Consider the following 21,655-nt stretch of genomic DNA (forward strand, 5'->3'; position numbering starts at 1 on the left):
AGTAATTTACTGTTCTCTACAAATGATTAAAAAAAACATTTTATTTTGAAGGTGATAAACCTCCACTGACTTCTGAAGCCCCTTACACGCACAATCAAGGTACACCGAGTACATATGGCAGAAATTATTCAGCTTATAGTAAGGAATTCAATCTGAAATGTATTGATTTATTTTTCTGTGCTCTGTACGCAGCAGTAGATGTCAATGATTCCAGCAGTACATCTTCTGGAGAGTTCTATGAAAACACGAAGACAGACACAGACAACATGCCATGTGCGTAGAAATATTTCTGGTTAATTTTGATACATTCGCTTCCCTTTATTAAATAGTAATTTTAAATATTATCATTGAGTAGCCACTGCAGTTTTATTAATTATGTTCATAACTTTTAGTAGTGCTGGGAAAAGATTAATCGCGAATATTCATTCATTCATTTTCCTTCGGCTTAGTCCCTTTATTCATCAGGAGTCACCAACTTAATGAACTGCCAACTTATCCAGCTTATGTTTTACACAGCGGATGCCCTTCAGCTGCAACTCAGTACTGGAAAACATCCACACACTCTCACAATCACACACACACTTATACACTAGTTTATTAAATTCACCTATAGAGCATGTCTTTGGACATTGGGAGAAACCGGAGCACCTGTAGGAAACCCACACGAACATGGGGAGAACATGCAAACTCCACACAGAAATGCCAACTGGCCCAGGCGGGACTCGAACCAGTGACCTTCTTGCTACTTTTAATTGTTCTCCCCGTGCACGCGTGGGTTCAGGTTCAGTTTTTCAGTTTCAGGTTTTTTATTTGTAATAAATTTGCCACAATTTCAAACAATCTTTTCTCACATTGTCATTATGGGGTATTGTGTGTAGAATTTTAAAGAAATAAATTAATTTCATCCATTTTGGAATAAAGCTGTAACATACACAAATGTGTAAAAAGTAAAGCGCTATTAATACTTTCCGGATACACTGTATATGGTTCGTGTTTAAGTTAACAAAATATCTGATATTTGACTTAAATTGATATAAAAATGAAACCATTGAAAAGGTTCTATTAATCACAGTTAATTGATGTGATTTATTAACTAAAATCAAGCAAAACTTTTTAGATTTTGATCTTTGTTAATGTTAACTTTTCAGTTAGTGTAAGTCTGTTACACAGCTTTGCTATCACAAGGATAAAATGTTTTAAAAAAATGTAAAACTAATATAGATTGAACTCATCTTAGCCAATGGAAACATCCTTAAATATCATCATAACTGTCTTTTTAATTGTAAACATTAATAAAATACTAATATTTAATATCTACTCATCGTGCAGGTGCAGGAAACACCATCAACCATTGCTGTCTTATGATGACTGTCACTTACGCCAACTGGAAAATAAAGGTAAAGCTCTGAAGAAACCTTTTAAATATTGCTTCTGTGAGAGGTATTTAGTACAACGTTTAAAAAAAAAAAAAAATTATATATATATATATATATATATATATATATATATATGTGTGTGTGTGTGTGTGTGTGTGTGTGTGTATATATTTATGAGTCCTCTTTTGTCTCTAACAGTAGATGTGAATGATTCAAGCAGCACATCTTCTGGCGAGTTCTATCAAAACACAGAGACTGACATAGAAGACAGTGCCAAGCCTCGTATGCAAAAATAATCATCCGTTGTGTTACTTGATGAATTTTAAAACGTATGTATAGGTATATCTACTAATATTTGACCTTTTTCCCCTTCTTGAAGCTGAGAGAACACCAAAATTGCTTGAAAAGACACCATATGCATCTCTGGCTTATGGTGACCATCAGTTACCAGGCACTCACAGTAACGGTAAAGCTCTGATTTTACACTCAGATTTTAAAGAACCCTGAGGTCTGTTTTTCATACATGAATCACTCAGTTAGCTTGATCTGATTATTGAAGATGACATGATCTAGGATGGTTTTGTTCTTTAACACTCCAGGAGTTGTCAGCGGCATTAGCCTAGGTTAAGTTCGCCAACACATAGCACTGAGGTGTTAACAGCGACTGTCCTTTGCCGATCCTTCCCCCGTTCTCTACTCCCCACACATTCCTGTCTCAACTCTCCTCTATACTATCTAATTAAAAGGTTAAAAACTATGGTGTTATTTCAATGACAAATGTCATGATTTTTGCGCATGAGCAGCCTATATTTGTTAGCGTGTGTGAGAAATTGCGAGCAGCATATATTTGGGAGCTCAGTTTTGTGCATGAACATAGGAAATTGGACACGAGCAAAAGAGATTTGCACGCTTGTATTACATGAACGCGTTCTTGCCTTGTAATACTGCGTTTACAACATTTGTCACTGAAATAATGGCGTAAAAACCCCTAAAAAACCCACACTGTGTCCTAACAACACAACATATGGATGCAACAATATTCCAGCGACAAGCAATTTGGCTGTCTGTAGCAAAAGTGACTCGACATGACAGAAACATTTAAATACCAGCGCTGCACTCCCAACAAAATGGTACAGGTTTCTAATCAAATGCATATTAAACCTCTTTAACATTATTACTAGGCTACTGAGTGACTGATGCTGTTGGTATGAACTGAATCAATTCCTATTAACAAAACTAAATTGTATCATTTCAAGCAAAGTGAGTCATTTTACTCAAATTTACTCACCATTTAGAATGGGCCCATTATACACTCAGTGCAATAAGGCGCAAGACATGTATGGTGTGATTTGTTGCTATTGTCAGACCAAAGCTACAGTAATTCTCATGTTTTGCACCACGTTGTTTAAATAGCAAATCCATTTGTGTCACTTTGTGGACTCATGGGTGTGCTGGTCTATAGGCCGATTTATACTTTTGCATCAAGTGCACGTGTATGCTCCGGTGCAGCCTTTGTGCGGTCGCATAGTCCTCGCCATGGACGTGCACCTCTCAAAAACGTAACAATACGTCGCAATGATGCGTAACGTAAGCTCTGTGATTGGTCAGCTTGGTATCGCTGATGTGTGTGGGCAGGGATGAGAGCTGCGCGAACCCTTTGGAGTAAGTGTTTACAAGTGTGGTTTCGTGAAGGAGCTCCAGATCGAAACCTTGTTTTGTGTTTACCTTTTGATTAATGTTGTTGCATGTCTGCCAGTTCCTGCCTCAGAATGAGCTAGTTATAGCTACTTGTACATTAAGGCAGCCTTCAGAAAAAACAAAACACCTGCAAAGAAACTCGACACAGAGGAACATAAGTCTTTTGGAGACGCATGGGGCATAAGAATAAGACTTGTGTTTGGATAATACCACTCAGTTTTTTGACCACACTTTGTTATTATTCTTAATTTATTAGTTTTCTTGAAATTAGAACTGAATTTAGAAATGATTTTGAAACAAATATTTGCGCTTAACAAACGAAATTAAATATGTAGGCTAATGGATGTCTTCAGTGGATTGCGTACAACACTGTTTCCTTATCCATGAAACTAAAGGAGTAAACGTAAAGAGAAAGTAAAGAGGACAAATGGGAGCTCGTTCTTTATCCTCGCGTAGATGCTCAGATGCATTCAGTTTTTCCACTTACAAAGTCCGCCATGTAAACAGCAAATGCACCATGGCGCAACACAATTGACTCCTAAAGGGATGGGAGACTCTGATTGGTTTAATGCACATTTAGCTCAAAACACACCCATAACATATTAAAAGAATAAGCACAACCCTGTTAGACTGTGCGCTGGGGCGCAAACCATATTTTTCCATCCTTAAAATAGCAAAAGTGGATTCGGACATGCCCCCTTAATGCTTTTACACCATGTGCTTTAGACTTAGCGCCTATATCATTAAAATAGAGTCTTTAGTCTCCCTCAAGTGGTTCAAACCTTTATTCCAATAAGTTTCTTCTGTTGAAGACAAACAAGGATCTTTAAAGAAAGCTGAAAACATGAAACCATTGACTTCCATAGTTCATTCATTTTCGGCTTAGTCCCTTTATTAATCCGGAATGAACAGCCAACTTATCCAGCATATGTTTTATGCAGCGGATGCCCTTCCAGCCACAACCCATCTCTGGGAAACATCCATACACACTCACTCACACTCATACACTACGGACAATTTTAGCCTTCCCAATTCGACATCCAGAGTAGGAAAAACAAATACTATGGAAATCAGGTTTTTAAAATATCTTCTTTTGTTTTTAACAGAAGAAAGAAAAATAATAAATGTTTGAGGAAAGGATGAGTAAAAGATGACATAATTGAAATTTTTTGGTGAACTATACATTTAAATAAAACAGTCTCTCAATAAATTTCAGAATCATATATTCTCTTTTGACTTCAGCAGGGGATGTGAATGATTCAGACAGTACGTCTTCTGGCGAGTGCTATCAAAACGTCGATATCAACACAGATAATCCCCAGAGTGGTAGGCTCACGTAAATCTTTTTACATAGAAGCTGAAAAGGTGCTTTTGTTCTAAGGATTCATTCAGTCTGTTTTCTGCAGAAGACGAGGAAAGCCCATCATTTCCTGAGCTGTCAGTCGAGATTCCGCTGACAGGAAACACTGCTGGTTACAGCGGCTGTCATGTACCTGCCGCACACACTCAAGGTAACTGTTTGATTTCACAGTGTGGTGATACTGAATTTTGCTACGGACATTGGATACATTTTTCTGTGCTTGGCAGATGGGAATGATTCAGACAGTACTTCATCAGAGGAGTGCTATCAAAACATAGAGATCGATGAAAACGCCTTTCTCCATTATGGTATGAACAGTTATAGTATATGGCAGTCATGAGGCCACAAGTGAAAAAAAAACATATATAGATACATTTAATCATTTGAAAATTACTTTCATTATATCTTCAGCAGGATAATCTTAAAACAGAATTGCAATATTTCTGTTTTATTTTGTTGATTTTTTTATACTATATATAGACCATTTCAATGTGGGGATGTCATTGGCCCATGAATATTTCCTGCTTGTTGTTAAAATATAGCAATCATAACTTTACGTTAAAACAGCTCTCATAACATTATTTATCAATATGTGGACCTTTTTGGATTCTCCGAAGCTCTAGAAATTAAAAATGTAAAACAGGAAATGCGTTAGGACCATTGTTATGGTTTTCATCCCTCAAAATGGTCTTTACTTTTATAGTGGTGGCACAGTGGTTAGCACTGCCTCCTCACAGCAAGAAGATTGCCGCTTCGAGTCCCGGCTGGGGCAGTTGGCATTTCTGTGTAGAGTTTGCATGTCCTCCCATTGCAGGAGTGGGTTTCCTCCAGGTGCTCCAGTTTCCCCCACAGTCCAAAGACATGAGCTATAGGTGAATTGGAAAAACAAAATTGGTATGAGTGGTGTGGTGTGTGTATGGGTGTTTCCCAGTACTAGATTGTAGCTGGAATGTCATCTGCTGTGTAATGGTTGGCAGTTCATTCTGATAATCAGGAACTAAGCCAAAGGAAGATGAAAGAATGATATACTTTTATTCAACTTTGAGGCACTAAATTTATCAAACCAAAATAAATAAATAAATAAATTGAATTGAAGTGAAAAGTGAGCTTTGGGTCATGACTGAAAGGACAACATCTCAGATACAAGCGGCCAAAATGAGTTTCCTTTGCAGGGTGGCAGGGTGCACCCTTATAAATAGGGTGAAGAGCTCTGTCACCCGGGAGGAGCTTCGAGTAGAGCTGCTACTCCTTCACATCGAGAGAAGTCAGCTGAGGTGGATCGGGCATCTGTTTCGGATACATCCTCGTGACTGCCTACCTAGGGAGGTGTTCCAGGCATGTCCCACCGGAAGGAGGCGTCAGGGAAGACCCGGGACATGTTTTAGGCACTCTGTCCCTTGATTTGCCTGGAAACGCCTTGGAATCCCCCCGGAGGAGCTGGAGGAAGTGTCTAGGGAGAGGGAAGTCTGGGGTTCTCTCCTAAGACTGCTGCTCCCACGACCCGGCCCCAGAAAAGCGGTTGAAAATGAATGAATGAATGAATTGAAAAGTGAAAATTTCATCTGATGTTAACTTTAAAAAATATATATATATAAATAATATTCATTTCCACATTAAATGAATCAAACAATAAAATGGAAAACATTAATTAATGAAAAAAAAATCATTGTTAATAATAAGAAAATCAATATATTCAAATGAATTTTTAAGGATCATGTGCCACTGAAAGTAATACTAAAAGTAATCATCCTAAAAAATTCAGCTTTGCATCACTGGATTAAAACACATTTTATAATACCTCAAAATAGTGATTCATTCATTTATTCATTCATTTTCTTTTCGGTTTAGTCTCTTTATTAATCTGGGGTCGCCACAGCGGAATGAACTGCCAACCTATCTAGCATATGTTTTTATGCAGCGAATGCCCTTCCAGCTGCAACCCATCACTGGGAAACACCCATACACTTCCATTCACACACATACACTACAATTTAGCTGACTGAATTTACCTGTACCGCATGTCTTTGGACTGTGGAGGGAAACCGGAGCACCCGAAGGAAACCTACGCAAACACGGGGAGAACATGCAAACTCCACAAAGAAATGCCAACTAACCCAGCCGAGGCTTGAACCAGTGACCATCTTGCTGTGAAGCAAGAGCGCTACCCACTGCACCACCGTGCTGCCCAAAATAGTGATTTTAAATTGTGAAAAATTGTTCACAATATTACTTTTACTGTATTTTTGCTCAAATAAATTCATTTTCTTTCAGATTAGGATGTTCTTCCAGCTGCAACCCAGTACTGGGAAACACCCATACACTCTCACATTCACACACCACTCATACACTACGGCCAATTTAGTTCATCCAATTCACTTAGTGCATGTCTTTAGACTGTGGGAGAAACTGGAGCACCCAGAAGAAACCCACGCAAACACGGGGAGAACATGCAAACATGCATACAGAAATGTCACCAGGTCCAGCCGCGACTCAAACCAGCGACCATCTTGCAGTGAGGTGTCAGTGCTAACCACTGAGCCACCATGCTGCCAGAATAAGCCTTATCAAAAAAAAAGGTCCAACTTTTGACAATTAAATTTTTTTTTACAATTATTATTAATTATTTTTTTAAATGAAGATTTAGATTCAGACTCCGAAACCACAGAATACATGGTCACACTTTATTTTGATGGTCCGTTTGTTGAATTTAAGTTGCATTGCATCTACATGCCAACTAATTCTCATTAGATTATAAGTAGACTGTTAGGTTGGGGTTAGGGTTAGTGTAAGTTGACATAAAGTTTTGTATAGTCAGTTAAATGTCTGTTGAAGGAGCAGTATCAACAGATATTAAGCAGACAGTCTACTAATACTCAATTGGACCATCAAACAAAGTGTTACCGAATACATACTATTGCACTTTTGAAACAGTCAGTTAAGGGAATATCTTAAAACAATAAAACATATAACTACGGTTCATGTTTCTTTTGTTTTTGTAAGGTGAGGAAAGCCCATCGCTTCCTGAGACGTCTTTTCAAAATCCACACTTTGCACAGATGACAGAAAGTACTCACGGTTACAAAGACCCTGATCTACCCAGAAGCCTCAGCCAAGGTACATCTAGCTCTTTTTCAGAAAACCCTTAACTTCTTTGATCCTGGATCTTTGGTGCTGAAAACCTAAAGCTAAAAGCAACCAGTGTCGATTTGGAAGAAAAACAACACACACTCACCCTCTTTCATTGCAGAAACAGAAAACAGCAGCACAGCATCAGAGGCTTCATACGTGAACGTTCCACCTAAAACACAAAGAGAGGACAATTCTGCTGATTCTTCAGATCATGACTATGATGAAGTAGAAGACTGGTGAAATCAGAGACACAACTGCAAGAGATCTTTCCTATAGGTAAAAGAAAAACACAAACACAAAAACATTCTTTTTATGATTTATTCTGTTTACTTTATGAACATTGTGCATTTATTATTTAGGACAGATGATCCATAACAGCACATACACAGATGGGCCCTTGCAATACCTGAGCATTTCTTAAGAATATTCCGGAAGAGTTTCACTGTTCATCAGTGTTAAAATAAATATTCTTAACAGTGATCAAGAGGTCTACAAGTAACTTCATACAGTTGAAGTCAGAATTATTAGCCCACCTGTGATAGTTTATTTCCCGAATGACATTAAACACAGCAAAGAATTTTCACAGTAATTCCTGTAATATTTTTTCTTCTGGGGAAAGTCTTATATGACTTATTTCAGCTAGAAAAAAAAGCTGCTTTTATTTTTAATTTCAATATTATTAGCCCCTTAAAGGGCACCTATATTATCCCTTTTTCAGCATTTAAGATAAGTCTTTTGTGTCTCCAGAATGTGTCTGTAAAGTTTCAGCTGAAAACACCCATCAGATTATTTATTTTACTTTTCAGAAAATTGGAATTTTCTGCTCTGAACACAATGTAGCTGCTTTTGTATCCTGTGCCTTTAATGCTAGTTCTCCCCACCCACCGTTCCAACGTGCCTATCACAATGTGCCTTAATCTCTGCCTCGGCTGCGTCAGATAAACAGCACAGTGTCACATGAAGGAAGCAGATCTCACATAACGTTTGTGAAAAATACTACAGTAAGAACTTTCCCAATGATTATTTAATGTATTCGTTGTGGAGTTAATTCAAGCCTTTCTGCAAAGTCGTTACATAGTTAATGCCCATACACACAGCGGACATGCGCACGCACAAAATACTCTGCTGTATTGATATCTGTTATGTTAATGTACAAAATAAACCCAAATGTAACGTCCACAAACCAGAATTGAAGCGTCTTCTTTTATAATTGTACTGACATGCGGATGTGGTGATAAAAGACGGTAAAATTGCTGTAATTATTTACTTACATACACTGTTTTAAAAAGGTTTTAAAATCATTCTTGATCACATTTGATGATGATTGATGATCACAGAGAGCTGAACAGATCTTTTAATCCCGGTTGCTTTGCGCATGTCCTGTCTTGTTGATATGATTCTATGCATTACTACGAAGACATGTTAATATCTGCCGATCAATCAATTTGGTGGGTGGGGAAACCGCACGCCTATGTCACGTTGCGCTGGGCCTCAAAATGGAAGGGATGTGGATCCTATTTTAACGCCAGGAAATTAAAAAAAGAGACTTATTGTGTTTATATCACCCCAATATGACTGTGGACACACTATAACTACACACAGTTCTGTCCAAACATCTACAAAAAGATGGTTTTCATCATAGGTGCCCTTTAAGCAACATTTTACTGCAGAACAAACCACTGCCATAGAATAAATTGCCTAATTATTCATTAATTCATTTTCTTTTCGGGTCGCCACAGCAGAATGAACCGCCAACTTATTCAGCATATGTTTTACGCAGTAGATGCCATTCTGCAACCCATCACTGGGGAACAACCATACATTCTCACACTGCGGACAATTTAGCTTACGCAATTCACCTGTACCACATGTCTTTGGACTTGTGGGGGAAACCGGAGCACCCAGAGGAAACCCACGCAAACGCGGGAAGAACATGCAAACTCCACACAGAAATGCCAACTGACCCAGCCTAGGCTCGAACCAGCAACCTTCTTGCTGTGAGGTGAGAGCGCTAAAACTGCGCCACCGTGTTAAATAGAAATTGAGGAAAAAATATACAGGAGGGCTAATAATTATGACCAACTGTAAATAAAGCATTTTTTTCCCCCAATAATTCTGAATTGGGCATAATGTTTAATATATAATATTTGTATACATTCTAGCAGTTCATTAGTCAAATCAATACAGCTTATATAATGTAAATCAGCCACTTCATCATTCCACAGGAAATGCAGCGTAGACAATAGTTCACACACAAACTACACTCTTAAAAGAAAGCCGTTTTGTCATCCAGCCTCACAAAGTAAAAATGTCCAGCATTTCCTTGTGTGTGAGCAGGAGAGCAGGTGGACACCGATTAGATGAAGCAGTTCATGCTCTGTGTTTCCCACAAACCCACTTGAGCTGCGGTTGTTCTCTGAGGTGTGAGAGCGTCAGAATGGAGATCCAGCTGCACTGACAGGCGTACGCACGAACACCCACTCTCCTCCTCAGATGCACCTTCAGCTTGTGGTAATCCGGCATGTTGTTCCTGAGGAAAAAGAAATAGGAGAAAATTCTGTGGAAACATTTTTACATTTTTAACAGGCACATTTTCCTATATTTTGTGGTTCTGTAATAAAAATTGCAATGAAATACGGATGATAGATGACATAAAAACATGCAAACAAACAAAAATAAACTGTTCATAAACACATATTTTTAGGATTGCTGCCTGTACAATTACCCTTTAACAGACACATATAGTTTTTTATTATTTTTTTAAACTAATTATTTTGTTAAATTCCTGAGACCACTCTTAAGCTACTACAGTTTTTTGTTTGTTTTAATGATAGCAAAAGGTCAAGAATGCCTGTTTTTAAAAGATATGAGTTTAAAAATTGTATTCGTATTTTGAAGACTATATTAATCCTGAGATTTATATGAATAATATTATCAATAAAAACACATACAATCTCTCTTATTAGAATGTGTAGAGTTTTTTTCCAATAGAAATTAATTGTATTTAAGTGTATCCATATTCAGTCACTGTAATGCAGTTCCTCAGAAAAAAGTTCTGAGGAAATATTTTCTTATTATTTTCTTTTTTTAACAAGCACATTCTCCATATTCTGAGGTATTGTTATGGAAGTTTGCTGTGAAACATGAGTGACAGATGACATAAAATATAACAAACTAAAATGAACTGTTCATTTATAAAATTTGTAGGACTTTTCCCCACATAAAAAACACTTTTGATTAATATTCAAACTAATTATGATGCAGTTTGCAAGTAAAATATGACCTTAAATACCTACAAAAGTATTGATCATATTAAAAAATATATAAACTAGATATATTAAAAAAAGAAAACACACATATTATTTTTTTAGGATTACTGCCAGTACTATAACCCATTAACAGACACAATTTTTATTTTTGAAACAAATTATTTTGTTAATATACTGAGACCAATCTTAAGCTACTTTTTCAGTTTTTGTTGTTTGTTTCAATGCACGAAAGGTCAACAATGCCTGCTTTTTTAAAAGATCAAAAAAGTTTTTAAATTGTGTTCATATTTTGAAAACTATTTTAATATTGAAATTTTTATGATTACTTATTAATAAAAACAACACAAACAATTTCTATTATAAGCACGTAGACTTTTTTCTTTAAAATTGTATTATATTTAGGTGCATCCATAATCAGAGTCACTGTAATGCAGTTTTGAAAAATCTAAATATGAATAGAAGTATATACATATGTATTTATGTATTTAATACACATTTAATTATTCAGAATTTCTGTAATGATGATTCTGTAAAATACCATAAATTACTATTGTTTTAAAGTAAAAAAAACATATTAAAAGGACCATTTTATCTTTCCGATTTGTATATATATATTTTTTTTTTATTTCCCACCAGTAAAGCAAATATTCTGAATTACTATAATAAAGTTTTAGAGCGAAATGTAACTTCTAATACAGGGGTTTCCAAACTAAGCCCCAGAATAACAATGCCAGTGACTCGCAACCCCCACATGCCTCTGAGGTGGTTATAAATACAGAAATGTTGCAAAAAACACAAGCATATTGACAACACAAAAAAGTGCAACAGTCTAACAACTATAGGCTATAATTTAAAAAGAAATGTATTGATTTTTTAAATTTAACATTAAACTCATCTGGTGGGCACAATGTTTTCAGCACAAGTCTATTCTTGGTTTAATTTTGGAGAACGCCACTCAGAGATCATCCTTAATATTCAGTTGTGGCCAGTATTTATTTTTAATGTATTTGATTGCCGTAAAAGTGTCAAAGTTTAACCTGGTGCTATAAAATCAATCTGCTGCAGCTGATGCTATCGCTGTGTTGTTAATCTAACGTAAATACACCAATCCTATGAAAAAAAAATTGAAAGGCTGATGGCCTTTTATTTGCATGTTGTTGCTTTTTTTATGTAACTATTAACTACTGTTTTTATCTTCTGTGGGGCATGGATAAAATATGGTAATTCTATGTTTAATAAAATTAATTTGACTTTTGAAAATCACCAAGCGACCACCTGTCATTGTCCCCTGACCCTCACTTTGGGAATCACTGCTCTAATATAGCAGAATCCTTGTGTGTGGACACCTGGATCTTAAATACAAGAAAAATGTATATGTGGACCTAATGAACATGTGATATACAGTGCATCTGGAAAGTATTCATAACACTTCACTTTTTTTGTTACAGTCTTATTCCAAAATGGATTAAGTATATTTATTTCCTCAAAATTCTACACATAATACCCCATAATGACAATGTAAAAAAAAATTTAATTGTTGCAAATTTATTAAAAATAAAAAAACCTGAAAAATCACATGTACATAAGTAGGAAGATGTTTGAAACCACCAGGACTCTTCCTAGAGCTGGCCGGGCCATCTAAGCTGAGTGATCAGGGGAGAAGGGCCTTAGTCAGGGAGGTGATCAATAACCTGATGGTCACTCTGTCTGAGCTCCAGCCTTCTTCTGTGGAGAGAGGAGAACCTTACAAAAGGACAACCATCTGTGCAGCAATCCACCAATCAGGCCTGCAAAGTAGAGACGGAAGCCACACCCTGCCTGGAATTTGCCAAAAGGCATCTGAAGGACTCTCAGACAACAAGAAACAAAATTCTCTGGTCTGATGAGACTAAAATTGAACTCTTTGGAGCAAATGCCAGGCGTTATGTTTGGAGAAAACCAAGCACCGCTCATCATCAGGCTAATACCATTTCTACAGTGAGGCATGGTGGTGGCAGCATCATGCTGTGGGGATGTTTTTCAGCAGCAGGAACTGGAAGACTAGTCAGGATAGAGGGAAAGATGAATGCAGCAATGTACAAAGACATCCTGAATGAAAACCTGCTTCAGAGTGCTCTTGACCTCAGACATTAACCCAAAACACACTGCCAAAATATCAATGGACTGGCTTCACAACAACTCTGTGAATGTCCTTGAGTGGCCCAGCCAGAGCCCAGATCTAAATCCTATTGAACATCTCTGGAGAGATCTGAAATGAGCTGTACACCGTCGCTTCCCATCCAACCTGATAGGGCTTTGGAGGTACTGCAAAGAGGAATGGGCAAAAATTTCCAAAGACAGGTGTGCCAAGCTTGTGGCATCTTATTCAAAAAGACTTGAGGCTGTAATTGTTGCCAAAGGTGCATCAACAAAGTATTGAGCAAAGGCTGTGAATACTGATGTACATGTGATTTTTCAGTTTTTTTATTTGTAACAAATTTGCAACAATTTCAAAAAATCTTTTCTCACATTGTCATTATGGGGTATTGTGTGTAGAATTTTGGGAAAATTAATGAATTTAATCCATTTTGGATTAAGGCTGTAACATAAAAAAAATGTGAAAAAAGTGAAGCGCTATGGATACTTTCCGGATGCACTGTAAGTTTTATTTTTAAGCTCTCTTAACATACTCAGCATTTTCTAACATTTTGCAAACAATCTGCACCTATATAAATAATATTCAAAGACATAGATCATAAAATGACTTCAACAAACAAATACAGAAAACGTGAAATGAACAGATGGTTTGTGGATGAGCTGATTTCTCACTTGTTTATATAAGGGGACTCCTGAAGTTAAAGTTTATAAAGCTTCAGTGACAAACTCCATCCACATGCTCTCCTGATTAAAGCTGAAGATGCGGTGAAAGCAAGATCATTAAAACACAAAAAACCTTCAGCTTAAGCGCTCGACTGTGTCTGAACATGCACCATGGCCTAAATACACAAAATAACAACATAAAAGACATGGTGCCGATGACTCCTCACTGTTTGATGATAAAATTGAGCGAGAAGCTGCAACACAAAGCGCTGAAGATAATAAGGAAATGACACAGTCTGTCGGAAAACAGTTTGCACTAAAAACAGTGGCTTAATGTTGTTTGGAAGTATTTCTTTATCAGCCAGACTGAACATTTAATAGAGTTTATCTAGAAGAATAAAGCCATATTAAATGACATGTCGATTCTTGCAGAAACACAAGTGTGAGGCGGTTTGAGAATAATAATGAATTGATAAAGTGACAAACTGAAATGGTCAGATTTGTGGATCAATGCTGCCCCCTTCTGATCAAATAATGCAAACTTCTTGTGTGTTTGCTGGTTTCTTACCTGAAAAATAAATAGTCACAGGACGAGTCCCATTCATGATCATCAAACGTGATTACGCTGAAGTCACAATATGTACATCTTAATCGATTGCAGGCCCTTTAGAAACAAGAGAGTTCTGGTTAGGGATCACAGTCAGAATGCAATTGTATATCTAAGTTTATCTATCATGACTGAATTGTTAGGTCAGTGTATTGTCTATTTTTATTGCATTTTTCCCCTCCCCACAACAAAGCACAATTTCTTCATATTCTGAGATACTGTAATGTAGTTCTGGAAATTAATATGACCTCAAATACAATTAAAACATGTTTATATTGTTTATAACAATGTTTATAATGGAACATTTTATTACTCAGATTTGTGTTTTTTTCACCAATAATAAAGCACATTTCCTCCATAGTCAAAGTAAACCATTTGTGGAGTAAAATACAGAATAAAGCAACAATAGCATAAAATGATGTACATAAAAAAGTAAGATTTTTTCTCACAAAAAGCACATTCTCTCCCATTTTATGTAGTTTTGTAGCACAATACAATTTCAACAAAACATTTGTATAAATCAGTAAAAAAGAACATATTTTAATAGTTTGTTTTAGTAATTGTATTACTTTATTAATCAGATGTATTTTCTTTAAAACAATGTATGCATGCATGCATGCATGCATGTATGTATGTATGTATGTATGTATGTATGTATGTATGTATGTATGTATACAGTGTTTGGAGCACGCATTTAGACTACTGCAATGCACTTTATGTTGGAGTTAACCATGCAAGTCTTCATCGTTTGCAGCTTGTGCAAAATGCTGCTGCTCGCATGTTAACAGTCGAAAAAGTAAACATCTTACACCTGCTCTCTACTCCTTCCACTTGCTCCCTGTAAAGTTTAGAATTGATTTTAAACTTTTGATGTTTGTTTTTAATGTCGTCAATGGCCTTGCACCTTCTTATTGGTGCAGAATTTTGCACATTCAAAAATCTGCTGGTCAACTTCTGCTAGAAGTCCCACAGTCAATATACAAGCAGTGGGGTGATCGCTCTTTTGCAGTGGCAGGTCCTAAACTATGGAATACCATTCCTACTGAGCTTCGTACAATCACTGACCTGCCACTTTTTAAAGCCAAGCTTAAGACCAACTTGGCTTTTAATGCATAGCACTGACACTTTTCTCTGTTTTAATGTTTGTTGTATTTTATTTATATTTCTTGTATTGTTTTGCATTGTCTGCTTTTTAGTTGTGTCATATAATTAGTTTTTACTGGTGTAAAGCACTTTGGTCAACCTTGCTTGCTTTACAGTGCTATATAAACAATTAAGTTAACCTCCCCTTATAGTCACAGTTACTGTAATGCATTTCAGCAAAACACTGCCTAAATTGCAAATAAATCTTTAGATGTATTTTATTGGAGATTTTTTAGAGAATGATACTAGTTGATGTTAATATATGCAACATGACTGTAGTTTTCACCTTTCGGAAACGCTGGTTCCAATGCCATGTGCAACAGAGCTTCCACCAAGAAACACAGGGCAACATCTGTGGGAAAAAATACATCAGCACACTTTAAATCTTAAATGCAACAGCGCTTATGTTTAAAAGGCATTTTTTTTCTATCTATAGGCATGTTTGGAAGACAAAAACGTACTTCTTGGTGATTGTCTGAGCACGTGAATCACTTGAGGAAGCCTTTGCTGGACTGGGTTCCTGTTTGGTTCATAAGATATTTTACAGCTGATTAATGGAGAAATGTGCACCGTCAACAATTTATGGTTTATTATTTTAAAAGTATTATATTCACGACCAGGTATTGTCCAGTCATTTGGCTTACATGTGTGCTGGTGTGTTTATCATCATCATCATCCAGTATTTCATGCAGCATAGCGTCAATATCAATCTCATTTTCAACTCTTTTAAAACCTTGTTTTCTGGCAACAATGGAAATAAAATACGTTATGTTAATATTGTGTCTTGATCTTGCCTTAGGGGTAACATTAAAGATGTATGAATCAGGCTCGTGTTATCAGATGTTAGCCACTATGCACTATTTTTATATTTGTAGTAAACATTCTTTAGCATCTTAGTTACACTGATACTAACTTACATTGAGTTGACTTGTAAAGTTACATTTGCATTGTATAAAACGTGCTTCTTTATATCAATTGCACTAACGTTAGTCTGATATGTGTAGCCACGTTAGCTCTGGCTGCTAATCTTGCTAGCCTAGCTACTACCTTGGCTGTTTCTTGTCCTCCAGATTCTCACACTTTTGATCCGTTTGTTTTATAACACGGCTTGTCTGTTTAGACTCCGAGGTGCTGCAACAAAACTTTGATTCGACTTCATCAAGTAAATCGTCCAAATCATCCGCCATGATTATCCGATGGAGAACGCCACGTCTGTTACCATGGAAACGTGTGGATCTTATTTTTATCAGGCTTTATAAAACTAGCCAAATATTCGACCATTATTAAGAACAGTGTACTGTTAAATACATAATCGTGTTTTCTTAAATGAGACTATACTTCCGGGTTGTTGTGAGTATAAGTTCTAGAAGGAAAACGATTCGTTGTCGGCAGGATTCGAACCTGCGCGGGGAGACCCCAATGGATTTCTAGTCCATCGCCTTAACCACTCGGCCACGACAACTCATGATTAAAAATAATGGTGTGCTATTTTTAAACACTCGATCCAAAGTGTGATAAAAGTGTTTTGTAAATTTTCCTCAACACCAACACAGCGTCTGAGGAGAAAGTCACTGTGGCATATAGAATGCAATACAAGCGCATTTTCTCTCATAAGTTCTTCTTATTCTCGTAACTTCTAACTTAATTCTACTAACGTTAATGTGAAAACGCACGTTTTGTTTATCTAAAGTAAACGCAATAACACAAAAGAAGTAACCGCAATGGACTGGGATCATTTTCACACTAAGCTGAGAAAGTAAGAGTCACTGACAAATTCTCGCCAGCAGGTGGCAACAAATTATCACATTAAAATGCGCGTCTACATCGATGCGTTCTTTCAGTTCCAATCTACACAAAAACTTACCTTTAAGCTGACTAAATAAGTGAAATCCAACTTTGTTGGAGACATGTGAGCATGAACAAACATAAGACTTTGACGGTAAACATGTGATGGTCAAAAAGCTTATGTTCTGCAACCAGCGCCAAATGATTTTTTTCCTAACTCGTGGGTTTACCGGTTAACATAAACATCAATGCAGAATTTGATATGAAGATTTGCATGCTTCGTGCTTACCATGGTAAACTGACAACTGATTAATTTCCCTTAGTTGTTGTTGAGACGTATCACCGAAAGTTTCCCATGAACGATCTTACAAGTGAAAAAACAATTTGTTCCCTGACCGGGAATCGAACCCGGGCCGCGGCGGTGAGAGCGCCGAATCCTAACCACTAGACCACCAGGGACTGTGATTGCCCTACTAGCAGACCGATATTGAAGTATGCATACTATGTATGAACTCCCTAACGTACAACTTGAGAGCACACTACTAGTTCAGAGACCTATAAAACATCCTTACTCTGCCACCGTAATAGGTGAGGATGTTTGCCAAAAAACGTTGCTCGACTTAAAAAAGTAAACATGACTACCAGGGTGGATGCCAGCATGCAACTAAAGGTTACAGAGATGTAAAATAATTTTACGCAAGTTACATTTACCAACACAAAACCGGCGCCCTAAATTCCATGCACAAAACAAATACACCAGTTTCACATCGCCTCCACGTTCGCCTATGTTGTATCGACTTTTCTCTAGTTTAACTACCCCGAAACCTTAGCCCAACAATCACAGTAATGTAAAAACAGTAACTGTACTGAGAATTATTCATTTATTAAATTACACAATGACTTGCATTTTATTAATTTAAAAATAGAAATTATTTTGTGTTACAAAATTGTTGTTTTACTGATGTGCGTATCTGCAGCTGTAATCCTGTCTAGACTTTACCACAGTTTAACTTGGAGCAGACACCTCATGGTCACAAAAGCCAACTCTACGTGTAATTAGACAACTTTTATTGGCCACCCTTATGAAAATTAAAAAAACAGTTTCTTAACAGTAAAAGTGTTGTGTTTCACCAACTTCTCAAATTAAAAATTCACCCAAAACAATAGGAAAAAACTGCTTTTTAATTTTATTATGAGACAGTAAAAACATTCTCCTAAAAATCAATAATAAATTAACGCACAATAGTTATGTACAAAATTAATAAAAAAACGTAGATAATGCAGTCGATCATGAGGGAATAGGTTTGCTGAATTTACTCTGTAGAAACACTCGGGGAACACACAGACCCTCTTTTTTATTCACCGTTTCTCTCAGCACGTATTCGTTCACAAGAGTCTCAAATCCTGCCTTTTGGAATAAACCAGCCAAGAACTCTAGGAGAAGAGTAGAAAAGAAACAAAACAGTTCAGTTCAGTTCAGTTCAGTAATACAGGTACAAAGAAACAAAAACTTACACTGACCTCTTGAGAAGAAAAAGGAACGGGTGCCATCCTGTCTTACATAGAAATTCTCACCCAGCTTATTGCCCGACTTAAACCTCAACATGGCATGATCATACAGTCCATAATCCCTGAAGAGGACAATACCTCCAGGTCTTAATACCTGCGATTTAAAATAGTAAAAATATTACTGACTGGACATTTGCTTGGTTTAACAGCAGAAATAACACAAACAAAAAAATAACCATCAGTGATAAGGCTACTTGTGCTAAATAAACAGTTCATCAGAACTTGTGATCATCTTCTGAAATGTGATCAGACAGTACCTTATAAATTTGCTCCAGGGATTTCTGCATCTTGTCTGGATGAATTGCAGACAGAACGAATATCAATGTTGCTACATCCACTGTTTCAACCTGTATGGTGGCCTGAAGATCATCTTTAGTGAGGTCACACTGAAACGCAAGGCATCTCTCGGTGCAATACAAGGCATTTTGCTGCAATAATGAATAATCATTTACTCATTTGGCAGATGCTTTTATCCAAAGCAACTTACAAATGTGGACAATACAAGCAAAAAAAGTTTATGTAAATTATTAAGAATATTTTTCAAATATGTCCTAAGTGCTGTGTAACGCATTTTAAAACATAATAATTTCAATACCTCATTTCTAATAGCTAATTTCCTTTGTTTTTGTCATGATTGACAGTAGATATTTTTTTCCAGCTGTTTTAAAAGATACTACGTTTCACCCTTAAAGTGCAATTTAAAGACTTAACTACAATAATAAGGCCAGTTATTAGATAACAGTAGTCAGTTCTGGATCCAATTTAAAAAATCATAAGCGGCTAGTATTATTGATTTTAGGGCTCTATCATTCACCCGGTGCAATAAGGCGCAAGACATGTTTGGCGGGATTTGTTGCTATTTTCAGACCAGCACAACCCTAATTTTCATGTTTTGCGCCGGGTTGTTTGAATAGCAAATCCATTTGCGCTATTTTGTGGACTCATGGGTGTGCTGGTCTAAAAAGGAGGTGTGTTAAGGCACATTGTTGGTGCGCTGCTATTCTGAGAAACTGAAATAGAATGCAGTTGATCAGGTAAAAGCAGGTCTGAAGTCCAGCGCAGAGCTGGTTAGTTATGCACCTATGCAGGTTCAAACGCTTCATACACACAGGTACAGCAATAAACAAATATCTGTTCATATGAAAAAAAAGGTTAAAAAATGTTACAAAATTATAATTTTTTCAGTTTATTCATCATAATTTGCATTTTTATTATAATGTCATTATTATTAGTAGTAGTATTGTTTATTATATGCATATTTATATTTGTTTTAATAAAAACAAGTGTAGATTTGTTCATCTGTCGGGTTTTGGAGACATCTGCATCACCATATGGGGCATAAGAATAGGACGTGTGTTTGGAAATAACATTGGATTCTTACCACACTTTGTTATTATTGTTCATTTAGTAAAGAGTAAAAGTAAATTAAAGAGAAAGTACAAGAGACAGAATGGAGGAGGCTCATTGGTTATCCATGTGCTGCAGATGGTGTGTCTGAACGCTTCACTAGCATGAAGACTCTTATTGGTTTATTCTAAAAAAACACTCATAACTCATTAAGAGTGTAAGCACAACCCTGTTAGACCATGCGCCACGGCACAAACCATATTTTTCCGTCCTTAAAATAGCAAAAGTGGACACAACCTTAATGCTTTTGCACCATTCGTTTTAGCCTCACCGATAAAACAGAGCCGGAAATTTTTTTGTTTTTTTAATATTAAAATCTGATTTTATTCCAGTCAAACAAACAAAAAAAAAAAAACCTTTTCATTATATAAAATATAGAGTTGACATACTGTTAGAAGACCAATTATTAGCATTTTTAATAGAACTGAAAAAAATGGTGTGTTCAAACGGAGTAAATGGACATAAATGCATACTGTACCATACTGTATCAAACCACTCAGTAGAAACAGGCTATTAGAGGCTCATATCAAAACAAATTTTATATATATTTTTTTAAAAGTATAGCCTATATCTATAGAAAAAAGATAAGAAATGTTCATAATAGACAGTCAGAGCAAGTGGTTTATTAAATAAAATTAAATAGAAAAGAAATAGGAAGTGTTAGAGGGCAATATCTTTATAATTATATAGACTTCTGCAATATATTTATGATTAAATAGATTTCTCTGAATAATTATATAATCATCAATAAAATGACAGTGCATGGGACAATGAGCTTATGAATAGACAACATTATTGTTTGCAAAAAGTTGATCAGTTAACACAATTCTGACACTTTTACCTTCACAAACTCAACAGCTCGTGGAGAGAAATCACAGGCATAGATGAAGATGTTGAGATCCTCTTCCAGAAGGGGAAAAATACAGTTTCCAACCCCACATCCAGCCTCCAACAACACCAACTTCTGTCCCTCAGACTGAAAATATAAGAGTTCCAATCATCCATACAAACTCAAACACGTTACAGAAAAAAGGTGTGAAAGACCCTTTACCTCTCTGCAGTTTTTCAGTTCATCAAACTCCCTGGTGGTCCAGTGTCGGTCTTTAAAGAAGTTGGTCGTGTTTCGTTTATAAAACAAGTCCCAGTTTTTCTGAGCATCCGTTTCGAGTTTCTGCTGTTTGAAGTCGGACACTAAAACTCGGTCATCGCTGAGTTTCTCCATCTCTTCAGCTGTCAGAGTCCTTTCCCTCACAACGGTGGACTGAGGCGGGAAAACAGGACTATATTCAAGCGAGTCTGACTCACCTGATGCCGACATGTCTGTCTGAGCTCCTGGTTTTGTTTATTAAAACTAAGACAATTTCTTAAAATCGGATAATGTGAATGTATGGGATTAAACTATGTACTTTATGGTTGATAAAAACGTACAAATCGGAGCTGAAACTCGACCAAGGAGTAGTTTCAGATACTTACATGTATCTAATCTACCTATATACTAAGCGAATCAAATGAT

At 36.4% G+C, this 21,655-nt stretch overlaps 3 protein-coding genes and 2 non-coding genes across 5 annotated transcripts in view; 1 reads left to right on the plus strand and 4 right to left on the minus strand.

Moving 5' to 3' along the window:
- Window positions 1–10,097, plus strand: part of LOC130243060 (T-cell differentiation antigen CD6) — a 34,677-nt gene extending 24,580 nt beyond the window's left edge. Inside the window, exons 10-20 of the mRNA XM_056475099.1 lie at window positions 52–99; window positions 193–277; window positions 1,330–1,397; window positions 1,575–1,658; window positions 1,756–1,842; window positions 4,320–4,400; window positions 4,481–4,585; window positions 4,662–4,742; window positions 7,435–7,548; window positions 7,682–7,839; window positions 9,901–10,097. Coding sequence (XP_056331074.1) covers window positions 52–99; window positions 193–277; window positions 1,330–1,397; window positions 1,575–1,658; window positions 1,756–1,842; window positions 4,320–4,400; window positions 4,481–4,585; window positions 4,662–4,742; window positions 7,435–7,548; window positions 7,682–7,803 — 875 coding nt within the window. The 3' untranslated portion in view covers window positions 7,804–7,839; window positions 9,901–10,097. The remainder of the gene's footprint in view (window positions 1–51; window positions 100–192; window positions 278–1,329; window positions 1,398–1,574; window positions 1,659–1,755; window positions 1,843–4,319; window positions 4,401–4,480; window positions 4,586–4,661; window positions 4,743–7,434; window positions 7,549–7,681; window positions 7,840–9,900) is intronic.
- On the minus strand, window positions 9,934–16,747 carry cfap418 (cilia and flagella associated protein 418). Its single transcript, XM_056476147.1, has 6 exons — window positions 16,429–16,747; window positions 16,026–16,122; window positions 15,843–15,901; window positions 15,668–15,733; window positions 14,200–14,295; window positions 9,934–10,093 (listed from the first exon to the last, which is right to left on the minus strand). The coding sequence occupies exons 1-6, from the start codon at window positions 16,566–16,568 to the stop codon at window positions 9,934–9,936; spliced, it is 618 nt and encodes a 205-aa protein (XP_056332122.1). The 5' UTR covers window positions 16,569–16,747.
- Window positions 16,748–16,761: 14 nt separating this feature from the next.
- On the minus strand, window positions 16,762–16,843 carry trnas-aga (transfer RNA serine (anticodon AGA)). The gene has a single exon. It is a non-coding gene; the product is annotated as a tRNA-Ser (tRNA).
- A 710-nt stretch (window positions 16,844–17,553) lies between these two features.
- Window positions 17,554–17,625, minus strand: trnae-cuc (transfer RNA glutamic acid (anticodon CUC)). The gene has a single exon. It is a non-coding gene; the product is annotated as a tRNA-Glu (tRNA).
- Window positions 17,626–18,336: 711 nt separating this feature from the next.
- mettl6 (methyltransferase 6, methylcytidine) overlaps window positions 18,337–21,655 on the minus strand; it is a 3,406-nt gene continuing 87 nt past the window's right edge. The window contains exons 1-5 of the mRNA XM_056475401.1: window positions 21,194–21,655; window positions 20,984–21,118; window positions 18,993–19,163; window positions 18,688–18,829; window positions 18,337–18,600 (exon numbers count right to left, since the gene is read on the minus strand). The exon at window positions 21,194–21,655 is cut by the window's right edge and continues 87 nt beyond it. Of these exons, the coding sequence (XP_056331376.1) occupies window positions 18,455–18,600; window positions 18,688–18,829; window positions 18,993–19,163; window positions 20,984–21,118; window positions 21,194–21,460 (861 nt within the window). The 5' untranslated portion in view covers window positions 21,461–21,655 and the 3' untranslated portion in view covers window positions 18,337–18,454. The remainder of the gene's footprint in view (window positions 18,601–18,687; window positions 18,830–18,992; window positions 19,164–20,983; window positions 21,119–21,193) is intronic.

The sequence above is a fragment of the Danio aesculapii genome, chromosome 16, assembly GCF_903798145.1.
Source record: "Danio aesculapii chromosome 16, fDanAes4.1, whole genome shotgun sequence".
Lineage (NCBI taxonomy): Eukaryota > Metazoa > Chordata > Actinopteri > Cypriniformes > Danionidae > Danio > Danio aesculapii.